This window comes from Phocoena phocoena, chromosome 6 (assembly GCF_963924675.1).
Source record: "Phocoena phocoena chromosome 6, mPhoPho1.1, whole genome shotgun sequence".
Classification (NCBI taxonomy): domain Eukaryota; kingdom Metazoa; phylum Chordata; class Mammalia; order Artiodactyla; family Phocoenidae; genus Phocoena; species Phocoena phocoena.
Window position 1 is genome coordinate 1,082,941 of NC_089224.1, and position 25,570 is coordinate 1,108,510.

General features: G+C 41.0%; 1 protein-coding gene across 5 annotated transcripts in view; it reads right to left on the bottom strand.

Moving 5' to 3' along the window:
• Nucleotides 1–25,570, bottom strand: part of SPOCK3 (SPARC (osteonectin), cwcv and kazal like domains proteoglycan 3) — a 376,452-nt gene that overhangs the window by 223,112 nt on the left and 127,770 nt on the right. For 3 of the 5 annotated variants that reach the window (XM_065878631.1, XM_065878629.1, XM_065878627.1), the window contains one exon: nucleotides 18,113–18,158. The exons of 1 other annotated variant lie outside the window; for it this stretch is intronic. In XM_065878631.1, coding sequence (XP_065734703.1) covers nucleotides 18,113–18,158 — 46 coding nt within the window. Of the gene's footprint in view, nucleotides 1–18,112; nucleotides 18,159–18,261; nucleotides 18,271–25,570 lie in introns of all 5 variants that reach the window. One more of the 5 variants, XM_065878628.1, reaches the window with a different exon arrangement.

A 25,570-nucleotide genomic window follows, 5' to 3' on the forward strand; every position in this document is an offset into this window, starting at 1 on the left:
AAAAGCTGAGAAGAAAAGAGCCTGACTTTAATGACATTTTGTTCTGTCTCCAACTCTAAAAATTATCAGCTGCATTTCTATTTAGGTTCTGGAAAACACACTAAAGGTCTCCACTGTCATTAACTCTTAAGATGCTAATGAGGCAATAAGGAGTGATTATCGCGTTATTTTGGGCCAATTTGGACTCATCCTCTTCAGTTTCCTGTGAAAACCTACTACAGAGAAACCCGAATTCTTCAATTACGACCAATGGTTTTATTTCTCAACTGTTCAAGCTCAGCACAGATACTCAGCAGGGCTGCATTATCACCCACTGTGATTTAATTTAGTTCAAAGCCACTGGCAGAGATGTTAGTCATAATATCATGGTATCATGACATCATCGTCGCAATAAACACGACCACTAAGTTATCAGCAGGACATCAGCAGGGCCGAGCGTGAATACAAGACTTTTCAAAACTAAAAGGAATCCTTGACTAGAACTAATTTACCTTTGGGCATTTTTAAGGGTTTATATTTTTTAATAAATGCTCAAGGTAGCATCATGTTTGGGAAAACAAAAAAATGTATATTCGTTCTTTAAAACTGTAAGTCAAGAAGCTATACTTACCCGATAACATGTTATTAGGCATCATGACTGCTGCCGTTGTTGTTAAGTGTCTCGTGTGGACCGAGTACCATCCTCACTACCCCAGACAGACTATCTAATCCTCACACGTCCTGTGAGGGAGGAGTCTTTGCTCATCTGAAGACAGTAAATGAAAGCAAAATTGAGTGAAATATATTCCCTGAAATATAGGGGAAGAATTACGCTGAGTCAGCGGATACAAGGCAGGCAGGTCCATGGGAAGTCTCCACACAAGGCACAGCCCCTCCAAGGATGCTAAGGCAGCATCCTTGCCTGCCTCTGCCCAGGTACCAGAAACACTTGTATGAATTTACTGAAGGTGCTGCTATCCATAAACTGTCTCAATTCTCCACGTGAATTCACTGGATGAAGATTCTCCCAAATAAAATCACAACCAATCCTCTTCTTTCTTCTGATTATTGCACTTCAAATTCATCAGCTGTTTTATCACAAGTGTCTCACTGAATAATAAATTATTATGTTTGTCATATACTCCTGACTTCAGAATTCCCTTCTGTCCACAAGAAATTACATGTAACATGAGAAAATAAATAGTAATGGAGTAGCCACTACCTTCTTTCTGAAATGCCTTATAACAAATAACTTCCAGAAAGAATCTGAATATTGGAACAAAAAGATTTCCAGATTCTGAAAACCCTCCGAATTCTCTCGAATTTTAGAAAGCTTAAATAAAAGTGTAGCCAACCTAGAAATAGGGGACAAAATTTTTAATTCTATGTATACAAAATAATATTTATTAGTTTTCATGTCCAAAAAGTCAATCTCAAGCAAGATAATAAACTGAGAAATTTAGGGATAAAATTTCAATCCAAATACCCAAGGTTTATTTACCAAAAAACAACAAAAAGAAACTGCTGAAAACCAAAGAAAGTAGGCGTGGAAAGGAATAACTGATAAAAAAAAAAGCCATCCCTGTATTTCTCAGCAGGAGATAATGAATGTCTTTTGCGTAATTGAAAGATGGAGATAAGGTTTGAAAGCACAGCTTGAGGGTGAGGTAACCACCTAATTAAAAACAGGGCTGCCTGTGGAGCATAACTCAGCAGTATGGTGACAATTCCCTTCTATCAGCTCAGCAAGACAGCCATGTTCTGTGATTAAAACTATAGCTCTCACACGTGCACCCCCAAGAGCAAACTTTTACTAAAGATAAAGCATGGCCTCTGAGATCTGTATCTGTGAGAATTTCCATTAACTTAAACTAGCGGTGCTCTAGCCAGAAAAATTACTGCCACTTATGTATCTGCGTATAAAGCAATGCTAAATGTACGTGAAAGGGCACAGATATTTTGAACTAATCAACAATGATGTCATTTTCATAGTGAAATAAAAGTCACAGTGAAATAAAGTCTTTTTTGAATAAAAAGATAATTTATCTCCACGCAGTTTTAAAATCTTGAGACTCTTCACATCAGGCAATTATTTTGTCAACAAATACATTTGTACTTAAGTATATTTCGAGTAATGTATTAGTTCTCGAATTCACATCTATCATTGATAAAATATGCTGTTTTCATAAATTAGTTTAAACTTGATAGGAACTTATTCAGGATCAGTTTAAAATAGAAGTAGACTATAGTGATTAGCGAACAAGAGAGAGTTGACTGTCCAATTCACACTTAGATCACCTCCAAAGAAAAGGAAAACACAACAGGGGTGAAGAGTCTTAAGGCACAAAAATGCTATTGCTTCTACAGACTGTGACCGCACAGACCTGACATACGGGCACACTTTTGGTTTGTTTTTGTTTTGCTTTATGGCTTTCATTATTTCTATATGGTTATCATGACACCTAAGTGTGACCCCATATGTGGACTGAAGGGCGATGTCTGAAAGTGGGCAGGTTTCAGTGTCATGAGAGCAGAGGAAATAACGGAAGAGACGATGAGAGATATACATGTATATCATCATATACGTACATAAACATATAGATAGATACGTAGATAGATACAGAAATAGGTAGATACATACACAGATGATAGATAGAGATAGGTACATACATGATAGATAGGATAGACAGATAAAGAGATATAGTGATAGAGAGAGATGATAGATAGATGATAGATAGATGATAGATGGATAGATGATAGATAGATGGATAGATAGACAGATGATTAGATAGATAGATAGATGGATAATCTCCTAGAGTATGAGACAAGTCCCAACAGGACCCCGTTCCTTTGCAGAAGAAAATAAAGAGTCCCCGTTTAACAGGGAGGTGGATGGACCGAGGCCACTCGCTCTGCAGACCCGCCTCCTGTGGTGTGTCTATCCTGCTGTCAGGCTGCTCTCTGGCCCTTCATGAAACCTGGTCTGTAGCTTCCTTAGCCCTGGTAACTAGTTCTCCGTCTCCTTTCCCGCCACAATGCCTGCTGGCAGACTCCTCCCAGTTTCCCGGCTCTTGAGCCAGACCTGCCGAGTTCATTCACGTCTTCATCGCTGTGCCCAAGGCTAGAGGTCCTCTGTCTGAACAGGGACACAATGCCGGCTAAGTCCTGCCGACTCAGGTGCCTACTGCCAGGAGCTCTGCAAACACTGCCTTTCGCTGCAACCTCACATCACTCGTGCAGGCAGTGCCCTGCAAACCCGTCTCTGCCACTCCACCCCTTACCAGCCAGGACCTGAACTGAAGTCTTCACCACAGCATAGACACAATCATTAAGGATAAACATCCTAGGGCTTCCTTGGTGGCGCAGTGGTTGAGAATCTGCCTTCCAATGCAGGGGACACGGGTTCGAGCCCTGGTCTGGGAAGATCCCACATGCCACGGAGCAACTAGGCCCGTGTGCCACAACTATTGAGCTTGTGCTCCTCAACTAGACAGGCCGCAATAGTGAGAAGCCTGCGTACCGTGATGAAGAGTGGCCCCCGCTTGCCACAACTAGAGAAAGCCCTCGCACAGAAACGAAGACCCAACACAGCCAAAGTATAAATTAATTAATTAAATAAAAAAAGAGAAACATTCTGTTTGGGCTTCGGCAACAAAACTCCCAACCATATAATCCTGTTTCTCATCCTCACATCTTAAATGTTTACGAAAGACGATTTAACGTTATCTTGCCAAAAAACTTAAATTAGACTCCCCCTACTGCTGTCGTTACCCACTGACAGAACATGACCTTCCTAGTAAGACACACACTTGCCTGACCTACCTGAGCTGTGTCTGGTGTGCCTAGACGATATGTCAGTGTGTTTCCCTGGACTCTGAATTCTGATGGTCTGGCCTCAGTTACCTTCACCTGCTTTTCTTCTCTAAGCTACGTGGGACACACCCAAGAGTCTGGGAGCTCCTGCTCCTTCCAGGCAAGGTCTTCTTGACCTTGTTTCTTTCCTTCTGTCCCTGGTACAGTGTTGTGCTGAGAAACAGCTCGACTGGAAATACCTTTCAGTTCTGCTGTAAAGCAGGCACAGAAGAAAATACAAAAAATCACCTTAAAATATTTTTGCTGACAGTTATTTGGGATGATTTTATCATTCAGTGGACTCTCAAAGAGACGTGTGCTGTCCTCGGAAATACAGAACTTCTTGAATGGAAGGGTCTACTCATATCCTTCTTTAAACCTTCTCTGCCAAATACTGTCCTTCATGATGAAAATCTACAACTCACGGTGAGCAAAGTTATAAAGTCACATATCGACACCATTCTATATTCTAATGAACATCAATATGGCTTTCTAGATTTCTATGGTCTTACACTGAAAACATCAGGTGAGCAGAGGGATGGTTGCCCTGTTACCTGTTATGTCAACAACCAGAGCATTCTGAGAGACCCACACTGACGCGATATTTTGCGATTTTAGTCTTAGAGGTCACCTGGAATGTTTACTTCTCCCTGGATAAGTTTGGGTCCAGTTCTCTATTTTATTCTTACTGCCCGAAAGGGCTTGACCATGATGAAGTGGTAACACAGGGTGAAAATGTAGGTGATGTGATGTGTCTATGCAGGTTCATGAAGTGTAAAAAATATACTGCCTGGTGGGGATGCTGATGGCGGGGAGACTGTGCCTGTGTGCGGGGGGCAGGGGGCTTGTGCTAAATCTCTGGACCTTCTGCTCAACTTTGCTGTGAACTTAAAATTGCTCTGAAAAATAAGGTCTGTTTTTTAAAAAATGTAATAAACCGTGCTTAAAAGAGTATCTTTCTGTTCAGGCCTTCTCACCTTTTAAACAGTAACAGAAATAAATTCCCAGGCTTTACAGGTGAAACACTGATAAATCTTTTTAATACCATGACCACAATCAAGAAGATATGTTTTTTGATCAGATTATTTAAAATTTAAAAAAGAAAAGTAATTATTTTAAAGGGGGGCATTTCAATGTTACTCTTTTAAAGAGACTATTATGCTGTAGAAAATTGTCTTAATAACTGAATCCAGGAATGTATACTCCTTTTTACTACTCCATAAATGGTACTGATAAGCCTAATTGATTTCATCTTATTAATTACAAATTGTAATGTATGCTGCTTAATATAAGAAACACTGCTCTACTCAATATCATTACTCTAAACTTGTCAAGGAAGAAAATTTTTCACAAAATCTCTCAAAATAATTATTATTCAAGGGTATGAAGCCCAAGAATTTCTGTGACCACTCTAGCTGTTAAAAAATACTATAGAATGGACAAATACTTCATGTCAGGGCAAGAATACTGTTTTCAAATAAATAAAAGTAGTAAAAGTTTACTAATTTTTTTCAAAAGAAATATGAGAGAGAGAGAGAGAAGGAAAAATGCTAAACATTATATTACTGTGTGTATAGCTTTTACACGTTTTTCATTCAGTTTCACAACTTTTTGAGTTCGAATCTGTTCCTAATTTTTTTTTAATCAGACGAAGACACCTGTAGAATGGTTGTGTCTGGCACGAAGTAAGTAGCCAGGATTCCTCAGCTGTGACTCTAACTCACGTCTCAGTGGCCCAAGCAAACATTCCCCACAACTGGCCATTTATCTCAGGACCTCAGGAGCGCCTGGGCAGAGTCACCAAGAAACATGCTGAGGAAAGAGGAAAATATAAAGTCTGGGGCGAAGGAACAAAATTAGCGATCTATAAAAAACTTATATTAAATAATTTGTGAAATGTCAGAACTAGAAGAAACTGTGACCATGACATTCCAGGGTCTCTGTGAAGAGCAGCTGAGGATTCTCATCTAAAATATTCATTATGGGGCTCCCCTGGTGGTGCAGTGGCTAAGAATCTGCCTGCCAATGCAGGGGACACGGGTTCGAGCCCCGGTCCGGGAAGAGCCCACATGCCGTGGAGCAACTAAGCCCATGCGCCACAGCTACTGAGCCTGCGCTCTAAAGCCCACGAGCCACAACTACTGAGCCCACATGCCACAACTACTGAGGCCGTGAGCCACAACTACTGATCCTGCGCTCTAGAGCCCGTGAGCCTCAACTACTGAGCCCGTGCGCCACAACTACTGAGCCTGCACTCTAGATCCTGCGAGCCACAACTACTGAGCCTGTGCTCCAGAGCCCACAAGCCACAACTACCGAGCCCATGTGCCACAACTACCGAAGCCCACGCACCTAGAGTCCATGCTCCACAACAAGAGAAGGCACCACGATGAGAAGGCCGCTCACCACAAGGAAGAGTATCCCCTCCTCGCTGCAACTAGAGAATGCCCATGTGCAGCAACAAAGACCCAACACAGCCAAAAATAAATAAATAAAATAAAAATAAATTTATTTAAAAAAAATAAAATAAGATATTCATTAATTTAAAAAGTGATTCATTAAACAAAAACTCCTAAAAAGAGTATCATATTGGTTAGTTTCTAACATTCCAATAATTTTCATGTAGAAGAATGAATTTATCCACTCTTGATCATGAATATAGGACCCCAAATTGGACATAAGGAAAAAAAATGTTTGTTTAACTTAAGAAGCTGCCTTCACATGGTAAATGCCTGCCTGGCACATCTGAGGAGAAAGTCTGAGTCCAGGCTCCCTGAGATGCAGGCATTCCTCAGCTGTTTTAGGATACAGGCACCTCTGAGTTTCAGGGCCAACACTTCAATAACCTAAGAACACATGTACTTTCTGTTTTCATTTCGGCCGTGCCACACGACATGTGGGATCTGAGTTCCCCGATTGACCAGGAATCGAACCCAGGCGCCTGGCAGTGAAAGCGCGGAATCCTAACCACTGGACCGCCGGGGAATTACCAGGAATTCCCAACACATGTACTTCTTTCCTCCAGTGCTTGTAAAGGAAGTGAGGTGAGAATCGTGGTCAAGAGACTTCAAGGAAAAGTACTTCCAAGAAAGTATTCCACAAAGGCTTTCTTATGTCGTTAAAACATTTTCTTGCCTTGCAGATATGCTGTAATTGTTCCCAAGAAATGGAAATACACCCACTGCAAAAATCCTTGCACTTGTTGGATAATAATTACATAAGTGAGTTTAAAAATCTATATTCCTCTATTCTAAAATTAGAACACAAGTTACAAACACCTCCTTTCCTCGGTAGTGGAGCAATTCTAAACAGGGTACCACGTGCACTGGATGATTGCTAGCTATCGCTGTGTCATCCTGATAGGGACAGAGTAAAGGGACAAAGTAGGTGATTAAATAGTTAAGCCCACTAGGGGATCGTAAGTAGAGAAAAAAGTATGGGAGACCCTGTGAGTTAATGATCACTCAAGAAAGCAGGCTTGCTTAACAATAAAACCAAGCAAGAGGAGCATGAAACATGCGCCCAGACAATAAAACCATGGTGGAGGGCTTCCCTGGTGGTGCAGTTGTTGAGAGTCCACCTGCCGATGCAAGGGACATGGGTTCGTGCCCCGCTCCGGGAAGATCCCACATTCCGCGGAGTGGCTGGGCCCGTGAGCCATGGCCACTGAGCCTGCACGTCCGGAGCCTGTGCGCCGCAACGGGAGAGGCCACAACAGTGAGAGGCCCGCGTACCACAAAAGAAAAAAAAAAAACCATGGTGAACTGAAACCCACACCCTGCCCAGTGAGCTCAGTAAGTTCATATTTCCTAGGACACGCTCGTCTATGCACCTTAAAAACAAAAATATAAGGAAAAGGTGACATTATACTGAAAACTGCGATGATTTACCATTTTTTAGCATATGTTACCACCCCTCTCCTAAGTTAAATAGTGCTGTGACAATCCCGGCTTGACCACGTAGGGACAAGAAGACTCCCCCACCTTGTGTGAAGGAGCTGATGATGGAAGCTTGATGTCTACTCAAGAATGAGGAAGCAGGTTATCCTCTCTCCCTCCCCACTTTTCCTTTGATGATAAATACGGAGCCCACTAAATTCTAGGGGCAGCGCTGGATTGCTTGCCGGCATTTCTCACAAGCGTCCTACACTAATAAATCACTTCTTACCTACCACTTTGCCTCTGGCTGAATTCTTTCTGCGCCCAGACATAAAGAACCTAACCTCCTCGGACCCCCGCTCCAACCCCTGCCCACACATCCTGCGGTTTCGATCCCTACCGTGTCTCTAAAAAATACATCTGAGTTGAGAAACACAACACATGCATACAAGGCTAGAAAGAGGAAAGGACTCAAACCCACTAACAAGAGACTTCAGACCCAGCTACGCCTAGTAGCTTTGTTACCTTTACCGACTTCTCTCAACTTGTTTCCTTCGTAAAGAATGTATCTACTTTTTAAGGCTGACTGACACATAGGCAGTGTTTGTTCACTGGAAACTATGCTTCTGTCTTTGGGGGTTTCCTGATTCCCACAATCCATTCTCAAACTCCTTTGCACTTGCTTCTGGCACCAGCTCTGAAAAGGCGAAGAAGAGGTTATTTAAAATTCCCTGACGCTTTTGATTGCCTTCAAAAGAACAGCTGTTTTGACCATAAACTTCTCAGGACTGCAAAACAGAATGAGGAGATGAAAGGAATTATTTTCATGTCACTACTCGTACCCTGTGATTCTCAACTGTAACTGCATAAAATAATAAACAGTAGAACTTAAAGCAGAAATATATACATATCCATCAGGAGGGATATTGTTTTCAAGAAAACAAAATAACAAATATTGGTGAAGATGTGGAGAAATTGGAACTCTTCCGCATTGCTGGTGGGAATGTAAAATGATACAGCTGCTCTGGAGAACAGTATGATGGGTCCTCAAATAATTATCCATGGGATTACTACAAGATCCAGCAATTCCAATTCTGGGTATATACTCAAAGGAACTGAAAGCAGACATTCAAACAGATATTTGTATTCTAATGCTCATAGCTGCATTTTCACAATAACCAAAGTGGGGAAGCAACCCAAATGTCCATGAATGGATCAATGGATTAACAAAATGTGGCACATACATAATACAATAGAACATTATTCGGCCTCAAAAAGGAAAGGAATTCTGACACGTGCTACAACGTGGGTGAACCTTGAGGACGTGCTGCTAAGTGAAATGTCAGTCACAAAAGGACAGATCCTGCATGATTCCACTTACACGAGGGCCTCAGAGGAGTCAAATAATACAGATAGAAAGTAGATGGTGGGGACCGAGGGCTGGGCGGGTGGGATGGGGTGTGGCTGTGTAATGGGGTCAAAGTTTCAGTTTGGGAAGACGAAAACCATCTGGAGATGGATGGTGGTGACGATTACACAACTGTGTGAATGTATTTAATAACAGTGACCTGTACACTTAAAATGTGTAAAACAGTAGATTTTATGTTATGTAAATTTTGTCACAATTTTTAAAATTAAAACACACACACAAACACACAGGAAGTGCCCCAAATCTGTCCCAGACAAATTAAATCAAACATTCAGGGATCGAGCCCAGGAAGCTGCATTTTGACTGGGTGCTTAGTAATTCTCATGTGAGGCAGGACTGAAAAATCACCCCTTTATCCAGGGGAGGATTCCTGCTTAAGTATCATTTCCTGTATATCTCTAATGCTTTTCAACCTTCACAATACTTATTACTAGGTTAGATTAACAAGATTTGAGATAAAGATATTATTACTTATGTATCAGAACAGAATACTTTCGAAGTGAATTTGATCAATCCCTCGCTCTAAAAATCTGATTCACAATTTACTAACACATAAACTCACTGAAAAGAAATAAATATAATTCCCTTCTTGCCACCTATGCAGGCTACTGTGATACGAACCAAATGAAGTACCATTAATCTTGATCGTATCTTATAAATTAAAAACACAGACCAGGTCTTTATTATTCTGTGCAGGAAAAAAGGCACTATCTTACATAGAATGAAACAATCTAAGATTCCTGATTCCTATATTTTATAGAGTTTGGTATAAACCAAAATAAATACTGTTCTTGTATAAAGAAATCAAAATTGGATGGGGAGAGGAAATACTTTTCTCACTTAAAAGTCCTGTGTAGTTGTACACCCTGACATAGGGTAAATGAAGACACCCTGTTGGTTTCTACGTTGAACACAGGTTCTTTTGCAGGTTTTCCAGAGGGTTCTATAGCCAAGGTTGCCAACATGTGTGATATAACTAACGTATGATGTAAGAGGCATGGTCATTAGCCCTTGAAAACCCTAACAAGTACTCTGTCCAAAGTGATAAAAAAAAATCTGAAATCAATTCTTGTGTGTTGATCAAATAAAGGTTCAGATCAAATAACGGTTCAGAATTTACATTTTTAAATGAAAGCATTTTTAAATGGAAGATTTTTAAGCGGAAGCATTTAAAAATATTGTAATCTGGGCTTTCCTGGTGGCGCAGTGGTTGAGAGTCCGCCTGTCGATGCAGGGGACGCAGGTTCGTGCCCCGGTCCAGGAAGATCCCACATAACGCGGAGCGGCTGGGCCCGTGAGCCATGGCCGCTGAGCCTGCGAGTCCGGAGCCTATGCTCCACAGCGGGAGAGGCCACAGCAGTGAGAGGCCCGCGTACAGCAAAAAAAAAAAAAAAAATTGTAATCATATAAACATCTTTGCATATTGTCTCTACTGAATTTCATTTCTGGGAACACCAATTTTTCTACTAGAAAAGTGCCCAAATACCCCAGCCCATGAACTAAATAGCATCAGGGACCAGTAAGCCTCTGCTGGGAAGCAGGGCAGCCAGGCCTGTGGTCCACACGACCAATCAACACCTTCTCAGAAACATGAAAAAATTATCCTCGTGAACAAGTGAAAAGTTAAAGGCATCTGGGAGAAAGACAATTCCTACATGTGTCACCACATACGTGCACCTTCAAGAATATGGGGGTACATTTTAAGAAGGGAAAGATGAGTTTGGGGGGTGTATTTTCCCAAACACAAGTCTTCTTCAATTTCAGAAATAATTACAGCCACAATACTCAACAGCTCTGTTCACTGAGGGGGAAAATGCTCCAGATGAAGCCTCCACAGCTTTCCCTTTGCAGCCAGAGGCGGGTTGCAGAGGGTGCCTCAAGCTGTGACTGTGGGAATATGTGAGATGCTTTGCAAATGAGTAGGAGAAATTAGGGGAATCAGGTAAGTTCTGAGACCTGCTCCTGGAAAGACAGAAGCAGTGGATAAGTGTACAACTAAGTCTTCTTCTCAGCCCTCCACTCCCGGGCAAGGACGGCTCATGCGGACACAGAGCTAGCTGCCCGTGCTTATCTCTCACAGCTAGATTTTGGGCGGCTGGCGTTTAGGAATGGTGTCCTAGCACATCACCTCTTCAGGAACGTTTGTTTAATTTAAATACAACTTAACCAGCCAGTAGGAGTCAAGCTACCCTTCCCAGAGAGGGCCAGGCTCAGAAACAGAGCACAGTGCGAAACTGCGGTGACACACAGGTGCTGACGGAAGCACAGCTACACTCCTGCCCTAATTCCATATCCCTGGAAATCTGCACCAGCAGGGGAAACACATCAATAACAGAGAACTGATCTGCCTGAGATCTCTGGATCTATTCAATTCGGCTTCTTTACGTAATTCACCACACGGTAAGGACCAAGGGGAGGACTCTCAGCTGGTGTGGAAGGTAAAACTGGGGAAATACAGAAAACACATTTAGCCTGAATCTCTTTCATCTCGGGGCTCGGTAGATATCAAATGCTGGAGAAAAAAACTCTTGGATAAAAGGTGATCCTTAGATACACAGCACTTCGGGACACGTAGATTCTCTAAACAACTCTCAAGAACGAAGGCTACAAATTCCAGCAACTTAGCTATTGCCCAAATTAACCCCCAACCAAAAACAAGGCAGGAAGAATGTAGTGAAAAGGAAACAAGTGACTATGTTTTACATTTACAGCATATTTATCTGAAGCATTAATTAAATTATTTAAAATCCATATCATAGTGCCCCTCTAGGTTCATTCCTGAACTACCCCTTCAGTTTCTCATGGCAAACACAGAATTTTTATGCCACGTTCAAGAAGGTGCTTCCTCATTAAAACTATTCTTCAGGCAATTTATGTTGCGTCCACTAAACAGAAGTAATGGCACAGAAAATTCTAGGTAGAGCAATCAAAAGCAATTTCTTTATGGCATCGGTATACTTCCTTTTACTTTAAAGCAAGTTCACCGTCACCAAAATAGATTTACTTTAATTCATTTAAAACCGTTATATTTTTTCCAAAACTCTTACTATTTTAGTGGTTTAAAATAAGTGGGAACGTTCTGATTAATTAAAAAAAGAAACTCACAAGAAATGGAAAATGTCACAGCAAAACCAGAAGGTACATAAGCTATATGTGAACAATCAGTTGATTTTTACCTTGAGGCAAGTTTGCCTGTGGCAACATGTGCGTTTGCTGAGTGTGTAACTATGTAACCATGTTGTGTATGTATGTGTGGGTACATCTACGGATATACATAAAGAGGAGCTTTGCGCTCAGAAATTATGCCATTAATTTTATGAAATATTAAATAACATTTAAATTAGTGGTATTTTTGCATATTTTGTGGAACACAATAGAAATGGAAGTAAATTATAATTTTAAATGAGTATGGTAAAAATGATACAAACATTATCAGAAAAATGTTCTATGCTAACGTAAATTTTTCTTTGCTCCTTTTAGAATTATGCAAGACCCCCAGTAAAGATACTGGGGAAAATCAATTTATATTGATATGATATTGATGTCCATAAGCCAATGAAAAATGTGATATATTAAAACTTAAAACACTCATAAAAAGTATTCTGAGCTATGTTCAACAGCTCAATCATTTTGAAAATGATCCTTAATGGAAAGTTCCTTCATCAGAAAGAACAAGGAACATTTGAAGTTAACATATGTCAAGTGTCTATTCTATCCCAATGAGATGACACTATCTATCTTATTCAAAGCCAGATGAGAACAGGATGACTTTTCTCACTCCTCACTATAGTCTACAAATGGGTTGGTTAATTTGACTCAACACAAAAAAACAAAATAGAAAACAATACACGTAGTTCAAACTAATTTTCCCCTCCTTTCTTATTTTTTGAATACAAAACTTTCCCATGTATATTTATCAACTATATGTTCAATCAATCAAAACCTGATAGTGTACAGAATATCATGTTAAATACAGAAACAAAGCTAACAACAATATTTCAAAGCTCAGTCAAGTAAATACTTTTTTTTTGCGGTACGCGGGCCTCTCACTGCCGCGGCCTCTCCTGTTGCGGAGCACAGGCTCCGGACGCGCAGCCCCAGTGGCCGTGGCCCACGGGCCCAGCCACCCCGCGGCATGTGGGATCCCCCCAGGCCGGGGCACGAACCCGCGTCCCCTGCATCGGCAGGCGGACCCTCAACCACTGCGCCACCAGGGAAGCCCTAAATACATATTCTTAAAGCACAACCTTCAAAATTCCATTTGTATGCCACTATTTCATCTTAGTGCTACCATACGAGTGACAGTACCTCCTAGCAATCAGGAAACGGGGTGCAGGGGTCACACTGCCTGGACCCAAGGCCAGGCTCTGCCACTTTGTAGGACTATGACCTTGGCAGGACCTTCAACGCCTCAGGCCTCACCTTCCCCATCCACCCAGCGGGGTGACCGTGAAGATGAATGAACTAATGTAACTCATATACTGAATACTTAGAACAGTAACTGCATATAGGACACTGTACAAACATTAGCTATCATCATGCCTGAGCTAGTCTCTGCTTGATAAATATGGTATCTGACAAGTTGTTAGGTCAAAAACTTCTTCAAATAGTAAAGTACATCGGTCTTACCAGTACCTCAGGATTTGGAAGCCTCTCTATAACGATCTCTTTTTCTTCTTAAACAAGAGATAAATTGCAGTGCAACACATATTCACTCACACAAATGAGAAAAACAAAGCATCTTATTTGTAATTGGCTACACCAAGTACGGCAAATTTAAGTGTTAACATCCGTTTCATAGATAACTGCAATTTTTCAAGGTTTATGATTCCACAATAAGAATTCATTTCCCAAGAAAGCATGCACATATATCTCAGTCTGCATTTCATTGCAGGCATACCTCAGATTGTGGGTTCGGTTCCAGACAACCACAATAAAGCAAATATTGCAATAAAGTGAGTCACATGCATTTTTAAATATAAAATTAAAAAGAAAAATATATTTTATATATAAGATATTTAAAATATATAATAGTTATGTTTACACTATACTGTAGCCTATTAATTGTGCAATATGTCTAAAAAAAACAATGCACGTACCCTAATTAAAAATACTTTTTTGCTACAAAATGCTAACCATCCTATGAGCCTTCAGTGAGTTATGACCTTCTTGCTGGTGGAGGGTCTTGCCTGGATGTTGGTGGCTCCTGACTGATCAGGGTGATGGTTGCAGAAGGCTGGGGTGACTGCGGCAGTTTTTAAAAGTAAGACAACAGGGAAGTTTGCCGAATCAATTGACTCTTCCCTTCATGAATGACTTCTCAGTAGCATGAATGCTGTTTGAGAGCATTTTACCCACAGGAGAACTTCATTCAAAATTGGAGGCAGTCTTCTCAAACCCTGCTGCTGCTGCGTTATCAACGAAGTTTATGTTCACATTCTAATACTTCGCTGTCATTTCAGCAGCCTTCACAGCAGCTTCAGCAGGAGTAGATTCCATCTCAAGAAACCATTTTCTTTGCTCTCCCATAAGAAGCGGTTCCTCATCCATTGAAGTTTGATCCTGAGATTGTAGCAATTCAGGCACATCCTCAGACTCCACTCCTAACTCTAGTTCTCCTGCTATTTCCACCACATCTGCAGTTCCTGCCTCGACTGAAATCTTGAACCCCTCCAAGTCATCCATGAGGGTTAGAATCAATTCTTCCAAACTCCCGTTAAGGTTGGTATCTTAAGCTCTTCCCATGAATCATAATGTTCCTCTTCGATCCATGGGCTGCAGAACAGATGCTGCGTCAGCACAGCAGATATGAAAACGACATTAATCTCACTGTCCATCTCCATCAGAGCTTTGGGTGACCAGATGCCTTGTCAACGAGCAGTAACATTTTGAAAGGATTTTTTTTTTTTTTTTTGAGCAGTAGGTCTCAACAGTGGGCTTATAATATTCAGTAAAGCATACTGTAAACAGATGTGTTGTCATTCAGGCATTGTTGTCCCGTTTATACAGCACAGGCAGAGTATATTTAGCATAATTCTTAATTATGGGATTTCCAGAACGGTAAATGAGCATTGGCTTCAACTTAAACTCACCAGCTGCACTAGCCCCTAACAAGAGGCTCAGCCTGTCCGTTGAAGCTTTGAAGCCAGGCATTGACTTCTCCTCTCCAGCTATGAAAGTCCTAGACGGCATCTTCTTCTAACAGATGGCTGTTTCGTCTACACTGAAAATCTGTTGTTTAGTGTGGCCAACTTCATTAATTATCTTAGCTAGATCTTCTGGATAACTTGCTAAAGCTTCTACATCACCCCCTCGCTGCTTCACTTTTATGTTATGGAGACTGACAGCTTCTCTCCTTCAACATCATGAACCAACCTCTCTGCTAGCTTGAAACTCTTCTTCTGCAGCTGCCTTACCTCTTTCAGCCCTTACAGAACTGAAGAGAGTGGGGCCTGGCTCTGGATGAGGCTTCGGTTTAGGAAATGTTGTGGCTGGTTTGATCTTCTATTCAGCCACTAAAATTTTCTCCATGTCAGCAAGAAGGCTGTTTGGCTTTCTTAGCATCCATGTGTTCACTGGAGCAGCGCTTTTAATTTCCTTCAAGAACTTTTCCTTTGCTTTCAGAACTTGGCTCACTGTTTTTGGCCTATCTCGGCTTGCTTTTTTTTTTAAAATCTCTGTTGAACTGTAGTTTATTCAAAATGTTGTGTTAGTTCCAGGTGTACAGAAAAGTGATTCAGCCATATATGTATGGCTGAATATATATATGTATATATATCTAGATTCTTTTCTAGATTCTTTTCCATTATAGGTTATCACAAGACACTGAGTATGGCTCCCTGCGCTATACAGTAGGTTCTTGTTGGTTATCTGTGTATATGTTAATCCCAAACTCCGAATTTATCCCTCCTCCCACCCCTTCCCCTTTGGTAACCATAAGTTCATTTTCTAAGTCTGTGAGTCTATATCTGCTTTGTAAATAAGTTCATTTGTATCTTTTTTGTAGATTCCACATATAAGTGATATCATATGATCGATTTGTCTTTCTCTGTCTGACTTACTTCACTTAGTATGATAATCTCTAGGTCCATCCATGTTGCTGTAAATGGCATTATTTCATTCTTTTTCATGGCTGAGTAATATTCCCTTGTGTACATGCACCACATCTTCTTTGACCATTCTTCTGTCAATGGGCATTTATGTTGCTTCTATGTCTTGGCTATCGTAAATAGTGCTGCGATGAACATTGGGGTGCAAGTGTCTTTTTGGATTATGGTTTTCTCAGGATATATGCCCAGGAGTGGGATTGCTGGGTCATATGGTAGCTCTAATTTTAGATTTTTAAGGACCCTCCATACCGTTCTCCATAGTGGCTGCGTCAATTTACATTCCCACCAATGACATACCTTCCTCACTGGGCTTCATCATTTCTAGCTTTTGATTTAAACTGAGAGACTTGTGACTCTTCTTTTCACTTGAACACTCAGAGGCCAGTGTAGGTTATTAATTGGCCTAATTTCAGTATTGCTGTGTCTCAGGGAATACGGAGGCCCGAGGAGAGGGAGAGAGACGGAGGGAAGGTTGGTCGGTAGAGCAGTCAAAACACACAACATCTATTACATTTATTGTCTTATTTGGGTGGAGTTCGCGATGCCTCAAAGCAATTACAATAGTAACACCAAAGATCCCTGATCACAGATCACCATAATAAATACAACAATAATGAAAAAGTTTGAAATAAGGTGAGAATGACCAAAATGTGACCCGAGACAGGAAGTGAGCAAATGTTGTTGGAAAACTGGCACCAATAGACTTGTTGAATACAGGGTTGCCACAAACCTTCAATTTGTAAACACAATATCTGCAAAGTGTAATGATGTGTAGCATATTTGCCTGTATTTTTTCACTGCCTGTCTTTTAGTGCCTTTCACTTGACTTATAGTAACCAAATCAAAATCATTTCTATGTAAATCCCACAAATTAACACACTGGATAATAACAGTGAAATCACGAAGTAAGGAACAAAGAAAGTAATGTTACAGGAGGGGCAGGATGTGAATTGCTGTTTCCGACTGAAGGTTAATTTCTACGTTGACCACAATCCTTTGTCCATCCCAGCTGGTCCCTACTCAGAGGCTGGCTGAGGTAGCGTTCATCCCAAATATTAGGAAACACAGCACAATACTGTAAAGCTTCCTTTAACGGCATAGTATGGCTCATTTAAAAAAAACAACTTCTACTTTTAAGTAATACTGCTCCATGGATACCATGTTATGTAAGGTTACTACAGACGATGTAAAGTAGAAATTTCAAACTTTAAAAGAAAGAGTCTGGTTCTAACAGTGTACAGTTTGGTAAACTAATCTGTTTACTAACATAATTACGACTGCATTGAGATCGGGCATCTCCTGCACCCAGGGAAGGGCTTCCCGTCCCGAGTGTGTGTCCTGCCCTCCGTCTCAAGGGGGCCAACCAAGACTACGAACTGCGGGTACGGTTTTTCAATACAAGAGTTTTCCTTTCGGGTCTTACTAAGACACCAGCTGAGTCTAATTACCAGACTGCTCCATTTTACAGGAAAGCTTTTATTTACTGAAAATGAGACAGCAAAGCCATTTGTTTTGAAATTTTGCAAAAATAAATCTCTTTCCTAGTGAAAGTACTTGAATATATCTGAGAACTGGATGAAGTGACTTGTATCAACTAATGAGAATGGACACAGTAAAGTTCAGAAGCCTAAATCAGACAAATCAGATATGATTCTAAAAATGAGAGACACCTTGACAAATCACAATACCTAAGTAACTTATCTCTCATGTTCTGAAGTGAAAGTAATTATGGCATGAATCTTTTCCATTCATCTAAGCTCTCCTATTTAGTATTTTAAAATCTAACCAGGCAATAAATATCACGTTTGAAGTTCAGTGATTGTAAACATGTAAAAACATTTATTGGAAAGTAATGACATTCTTACCCCCATCGAAGGCCTTTCCTGGACTCCAAGTGCGGAAATAATCATCCTAAGGGAAAAAATAATGTGAATTGAGTGTCTGTGAGTAATTAATATGTAAAGATTCATATGAAATCAAAAATAAAATGTGAATACAGAAGCTGAATACAAACCTCTACTTCCTGCAATGGCAAGCAGTAAATTACAAAAAAAAAAAAAATAAACAAAAAGAAAAAAAAGGAACAAGAGAAAAACAATAGTTATCAAATGAGAATACATTGTTAACACGTTATAGAAGTATCTTTCAGTAAATGTGTTCATTTTCATGGCAAGTCAACATTTACTATACTGTAAGAACTTAACTGTTCTGGTTGCCACGTCATCTAAGTATTATAATGCGATACTTTCAACGCGCAGTATGACACACAATTACGTGAAGCTAATAAGCTTATAAAAGCATCCACCAGTTTCCAATGACACAACTGCCTTTTGCGCTAGTACATGAGTAAATGGAGGGGGGAAGGGGGGATAAATTGAGAGACTGGGGTTGACATGTACACACCACTATGTATAAAACAGATGACTAATAAGGACCTCTGTATAGCTCAGGGGACTCTAATCAATGCTCTGTAATGGCCTGTATGGGAAAAGTACCTAAAAATGAGTGTACCTATGTACGTGTATAACTGATTCACTTTACCGTACACCTGAAACACAACACTGTAAGTCAACTATACTCCAATAAAAATTAACTTTAAAAATATGCTATAATTAAATATGAAATAAATAAGGAAATTGGGGAAAAGAGCCACATATTTGGCTATAAGATTTCAAGCAAACAAAGTAAATTGAACATGAGATTTCTGTTCAATTAAGTGTCTCTGAGATAATAAAAAAAATTACTTTCTCCTCAAAAAAAACAAAAAAGAAAACAAAACAAACCAGTAACTGTAACAGTTACCATAGCAGGAAACATACCAGGTGACTCTGTAGCGGCCCAGACACTATAAACATACTTTATGAACATCAGTCACATCTAAGGAATTCATCAGAATGCACCAGGAAGCTTGAGAAAAAATGTGCACCTAATTAAATCTTGCCTAAAGTTTCAATCTTTGATATGGGAAAGAATCGTTACATTTACTGTATATTTAGTACATTTGACCATAAAGCACAAAAGTGGGGCAACGGATAGCGCACAGAGCTGAGTCAACTGACTGACTCAATTTTATCCACCGTTTTTACCTAAAAACCTTGTAAAGGCACCTCAAACAGATCATCTCTTATGCAAACAGAACCGGTTTCACTGTTCAAATTAATAAGCTATTTCCACCGTCATAAGCAAGAGAAGTGCACTATGGGATGCTCCTTGATGAAACAGTCCCCAGCCCCAAATCCTAACCCACCAGAAACCTCAGAACGTAGGGAACCCAGAAGGCCAAGCAGAGATTCTTTCAAGCTTCTTCTACCCTCTTTGCTAACACCCTCCCGTGTACTGGGAGGAAACGTAGAGCATTTTAATTACAGAAATAAATATACTTCCCTAATTGATTTATTGAACATTTTTTAATTGTTACAAAACGTTTCCCTTATTGTGACGAATCACTCATTACCACCTTTTTCACCCCCATCTCTCACCCTCAAAGGAAAGAAGAAAAGAAAAACCACAGAAGACATGTCTGTCTGTCTTCTATTTATGTTGAGATAGGGTTATAACAAGAGAGGGGGCATTTTAGGGCAAAACACGCTGACAGGTTCTGCGCTAAATTATCCAGGCTTAGATGAAGGATGGATAACACCACTGGATAATTAGACAAATACTGATTGTTTAGTCTCATCTTAAAATCTCACTTTTAAAAAAATTACAGCATGATACAAACCTTGGGAAACTAGGTTTTCAAATCAAGTACCTACACTCAAATTCTCAAACTTCAGCTGAAGATCACAGCACACTCACGTAATCACATTTTCAGGTTACCGCTCACTGCGTGGGGAAGATGACTGTGTTCCATTCCAAGCGTGGAGAGGGTTGGGATTCTGCTGAAACACAGGCAAAGCCAGACTCTGGCACCTGGTGATGGCTCTGGAGATGCAGACCTGAATTTGAAGTCTGGCTCCACCATCTAATAACTGCAAGAGGCTAGAGAAAAAGATGGTCTAAACCTCAGATGCCTGTACTAAAGTCAGAAAAAGAATACCTACCTGGTCTGGTAAGGGTGGTGTGGGGATTAGTTACAAAAATGCAAAGCACCAGGCCACTCTTGGCAAGAAGCAGGTGCTAAAGCATGTTTGCCAGTCAGAAGGACTAAGGTTATCCCTTTAGTGTCTGGTCAACATCACCACCGGACAAGTTGTCACGACTGCTGACAAAGTCCTGTAGTGTTTCTGTTTTTTTGTAGAAAGAGCTACGGACCCCTCATCACATTTTTCAAAGTGATGTCCACACTGCAACCCTCCCCCAAATGTCAGATGTGAGATGCAGAGAACTTTTTCAAAGCCAACATTAATGACTGTGGTTAATGCCAGAAGACAAGTACTTCTGCTGTCCCCTCAGACTTTCTGAAGCGGTACAGCCACCATGGCACCATCCAGAAAGGTGCGAGAAGGTGTTTCCTACAATGGTGACTCTGGGCTGTGGAAAGGCTGGCACAGGAATGGAGCTGACACTGAGGCCTGATAACATGACAGCATCACGCCTGCCAGGACACGGAGTGTTTGAAATACTCAACACTGTATGGGTTAGCAGGAAGTACACGGGCATGTAGAGAAAACAACGCGATGGTAAAAGCGAACCTCGACGACTTAACTCAACGTCCTTCAGAATAACATGATCACACTGGCTTATTCTGGGATCAGAGCTATAAAAAATCTGTAATCATAATGTACAACATGACCTGGCTTTTTGTTATGTCACGGGCATCACGGACAGCTGGCCATCTGACATGGTAAAGAAAAGCAAAGTCCTTCCCCTATTAGCTATTTTTAGATATTTTTCTTTGTGTTCTCATATCACGAGACTTTTATTTTTCTGAAAATGGTTTCACCGCATTAAATCTTAGGAATGTTGCCAGGATGAGAAATCAAAGTATTTTCACATAAAGTGTTCATTCAGGCGCAATTTCTTTTGTCTCAAAAAGCTTTAGTGACTATTGGTTGTTCCCAGGCTTCAATTTAGATCCAGAATAAGCCAACTGGGGATTTAGAAAACAACTCAGGAAATGCCCACGACTGGGCATTCTCCTGAAACACAGGCAAAGCCAGACTCTGGCACCTGGTGATGGCTCTGGAGATGCAGACCTGAATTTGAAGTCTGGCTCCACCATCTAATAACTGCATGAGGCTAGAGAAAAAGATGGTCTAAACCTCAGATGCCTGTACTAAAGTCGGAAAAAGAATACCTACCTGGTCTGGTAAGGACTGGAGAAACTCAGGTTCAGAAGACTGACACCAAGCCCGAGGGCCCACTGGGCAAAGCTCACGCTCCAGAGCTTACACCGTGAATTATAGTGACAATCAGAGTCAGTTCTGCACCTTTTCCAATTTCTCATATTGAAAGGAATAATATTTGACAGTTCTCGCCTAAAATGTGGTCTGTATAAGAAAATTTGATTTCTGCATCCTGTGATTTAAGCCTTTTCCTTGGGGTTTTAATGTCCTATTTTTCCTGATTTTAAATAAGATACATGTTTAATGTAGAGCACAGTTTCTCACCCTCGCCACCACTGACACTATTGGTTGTTCCCAGGCTTCAATTTAGATCCAGAATAAGCCAACTGGGGATTTAGAAAACAACTCAGGAAATGCCCACGACTGGGCATTCTCCTGAAACACAGGCAAAGCCAGACCCTGGCACCTGGTGATGGCTCTGGAGACGGTAATTCTTTGTTGTCCTGGGCGGGGGCAGGTGGGGGGACGGCTCTGTGGAGCATCGCAGACTGCTGAGCCGCATCCCTGACCTCCACCCATGACAGGCCAGCAGTGACCTCCCTCGAGGTGTGGCATCAAGACTGTCGCCGAATACTGCCAAGCGTCTCCTCAGGGGGAAAACCACCTACCTGAGGACCCGTGATGCAGAGTTTTTGCGAAATACAGAAACACAAATGAATCAAATTATCCTACAGCAAAGAACTCCTAAGGAACAGAGTTTCCTTCACACACGTTTGACTATATTGAGATAATACTGTATGTTCAATATTATATCCAGATGTTTTGTGCATTTTATTAAGAGCACTTTACAACTGTATTAATATGTTTGGTCAAAATACTGAACGTCTCACATCCATCTGTGTGGATTTACCAACCTTTAGTTATTTCTTCATACGTCTGTGCTTCCACGTTGCTTATAGTATTTTATAACAAATCACGCATACATAAAGGTCTAAGTACTTTCTTATACATTCAGAATATATGTTTCAGAATGAGAACCATGCCCAGAATAGAGAAACTAGTTTCCCTTGACAATAGCTGGTCAGAATCAGGCTTTGTCCAGATGAAGTAGGTGGGAAGGACCAGTTTATATCCTCGGATGAACTGTCTGGTTCATTCACTCATTGCTGCATCTACGGTGATTAATGCTCCCGATGCCTGAAAGAATCACAGGGACTAGAAAACTAGGGCAGGGATTACTCAGTATCCTCATGGATTCTAACACGTGATTAACTGGGAATAGGAGAGGCTGGAGGCTTCAAGAGCCCCCCAAGGGCTAGAGCTGCACGTGAGAAGAGCTACACTTGGGCATCATACCGCCTGTGCTAAGCCACCCAAGCTGCTCCCGAGGCCACGAAGGTTTGCGCAGACAGTGGGACCTTCCTGAGATATGTATTTGAAAATTGCTAGCAGGGCACACCACCTTTAAATAATAATCAATAAAGATTCTATTGATGACTACTGGACACAACTGTGTCCTATATTCCCATAAGTGTTCTGTAATTTATATTAAATAACTGGTATAAAGGACTGTTAAGCTATAAAAGGAAGTATTTACACGATTACAAAATGGGACACGGAAGATAATGCTTTTGGAGACACTGTAAAAATAAAATAAGTGCGAAAGTGATGGTTATCAACGGTGGGTAGTTCTGAAGCGCCATACTCATATCCCCAATATATGACAGTCCAGTTTCAGGTGGGGTATAGGACTTTAGGGTCAACCTACACCAAGATCGTTTAGGTGACAGTATTTCCATGGTACTTCCCTTCCCCATCTGAAGTCTGCTATCAGAGTATCTAGGATGTCACGTGAGGTCTTTGTATTAGTCATCCATTTGGAACACACACACACACACAAACGCACACACTCATGCATCTATGTCAAAATATATACATATATATAAATGTATACATATATATTTTAAATAGATGAGTCTATTATAGAGATACGTTTCATGTCTGTGTAAAACATTTAAATGACATTTAAATAATATTTTAGTCATATGAGACAACTCACAGGCAGCTATGTTTTAGCCAATCAGCTTTGCCCTTCCCCCCCAAAAAAACCCATGGGGTATGAGATTGATAAGATTTCTTTCCAGATTTGCACAACTACCTATTTATGACTATGGAAACCCAGCAATCTTAGTCCAGAGACAAAGTAAATAAATACACATCTCTGCTATTTCCCACTATGTGCACTGAGACTTATTACAGTAAGTGTCTTTGGGATAAACTCCCCCCTGAAGTGATGGCATCAGGACAAGAAGGAGAAAGCCCCCCTCACCAGCTGTCTCCTAGTTTTGCTTTTAATTGACAGTCTCACCTAGATTGCATCTTTTACTCTAAGGCATTTGTAAGTATATTTCATCATGTTAAGAATTTACATGTTGTATTTCACTAGTGATGCACTATTTTAAGTGATATAACAGATCCAAGACTGCCGGACTTGATTGAAAATGATTGAATCTGCAGTGTAAAATGTGGGTCAACCACGATTAGGAACTGAAATTTAGTGTAAGAGAGAAAAGGACTCGATGTAACCACATCTTGTAGCTACAAATCCCAGTACAGAGCACTTGGGGGACCGGAGGGAGCGGGTTGGTAAAACAACCAACCTCCAAAAGCAGTAGTGTTTTATCAGTGATGTCATTCATAGAACAATTATGTTTCAAATATTTTTATGAATTATGATGAAAAACGAAAGTCTGAGAAAACGTCAGAAATAATAATTAGGAAGACAAAGATAAACTTATCTTGGTACAAATTTTCAAGTCCTAGCTTGACAATTTCAATGAATGACAATAAAAAGATATGAAGAAAGAAAAGAAAGAGAAACATATAATAGGACATCGGCGGCCCAAGAGTGAGGTTTCCGAATAAGAAACGCCTATATTTAAATTCCGTATTTACCAGTTACTCTGATATTTCAACTCTGACCGTAACTGTTCTTTTCTGAAAATTGAGACTGGTAATAATGCCCTTAAGCTGAGGAAGATTAAATTATTAAAATATGCAAAGTATGAATATAGCTTATAGCTCACAATAAGCACTTAAAAATTGGTACCGGGCTTCCCTGGTGGTGCAGTGGTTGAGAGTCCGCCTGCCGATGCAGGGAACACGGGTTCGTGCCCCGGTCCGGGAAGATCCCACATGCCGCGGAGTGGCTGGGCCTGTGGGCCATGGCCACTGAGCCTGCGCGTCCGGAGCCTGTGCCCCGCAGCGGGAGAGGCCACAACGGTGAGAGGCCCGCGTACCGTAAAAAAAAAAAAATACATTTTACTTACAAAAAAAAAAAAAAAAAAAAAAAAAAAAGGGTACCTATTATTATTCCAGCCAGAAAAACATTCAAGTAATTGTCACTTACCATTACGATGTTAAGAATGACTATCCTTCTTAAATTGACATCATATGAAAATGGGATTTTTCAGTAAAACATGTGGAGTTGCTGGGGGAAGCCTGCAAGCTATGGGAGGGCAGAGGGAAAGACGCCTTTGGAGTACTGTGACCCCTGACCTCTGAAGCCACACGCACGTCGTGTGACCTCCTTACTCACCATCCAATGTTGTATCAGAGACTCAGGATGTGTTTTGTTCAATCCTTCCAATAAATATTTATTTTGCTTCTAGTAGATGCTAAGGAAAAAGAAAACCTAGTGACACGTGGCCTGTGACTTCAAGGGGCCCAGAATCTGATGTGAGAGCCGGATGCAGTGCAGATGGACCCTGTTTCAGAGAAAGCAAGCAGATAATCTGCAATGCAGGTGAGAGGTCTTCACACGCTCCTGTAGGACACGGAGACCCGAGGGTGAGCCTCTACCCAGGTCTGCAAGGATCACCCTGTCCTCCCAGGCCTCCCTCTGTGAAAGGGCATTGGAGCTCCCGACCTGCAAGAGCAGGTACCCATCGGGGGCTTTCCTCTTGTGCATCCTTCCTTCCTGTCACTCCCAGGAAAGGTGCAGGGCATCCCCCGCCCCTAGCCCAGCCTGGCCCCATAACTTGCTCATCAACAGAACCTGGAGTGGGGGTGGGGCTGCTCCACGGGAAGCCATCA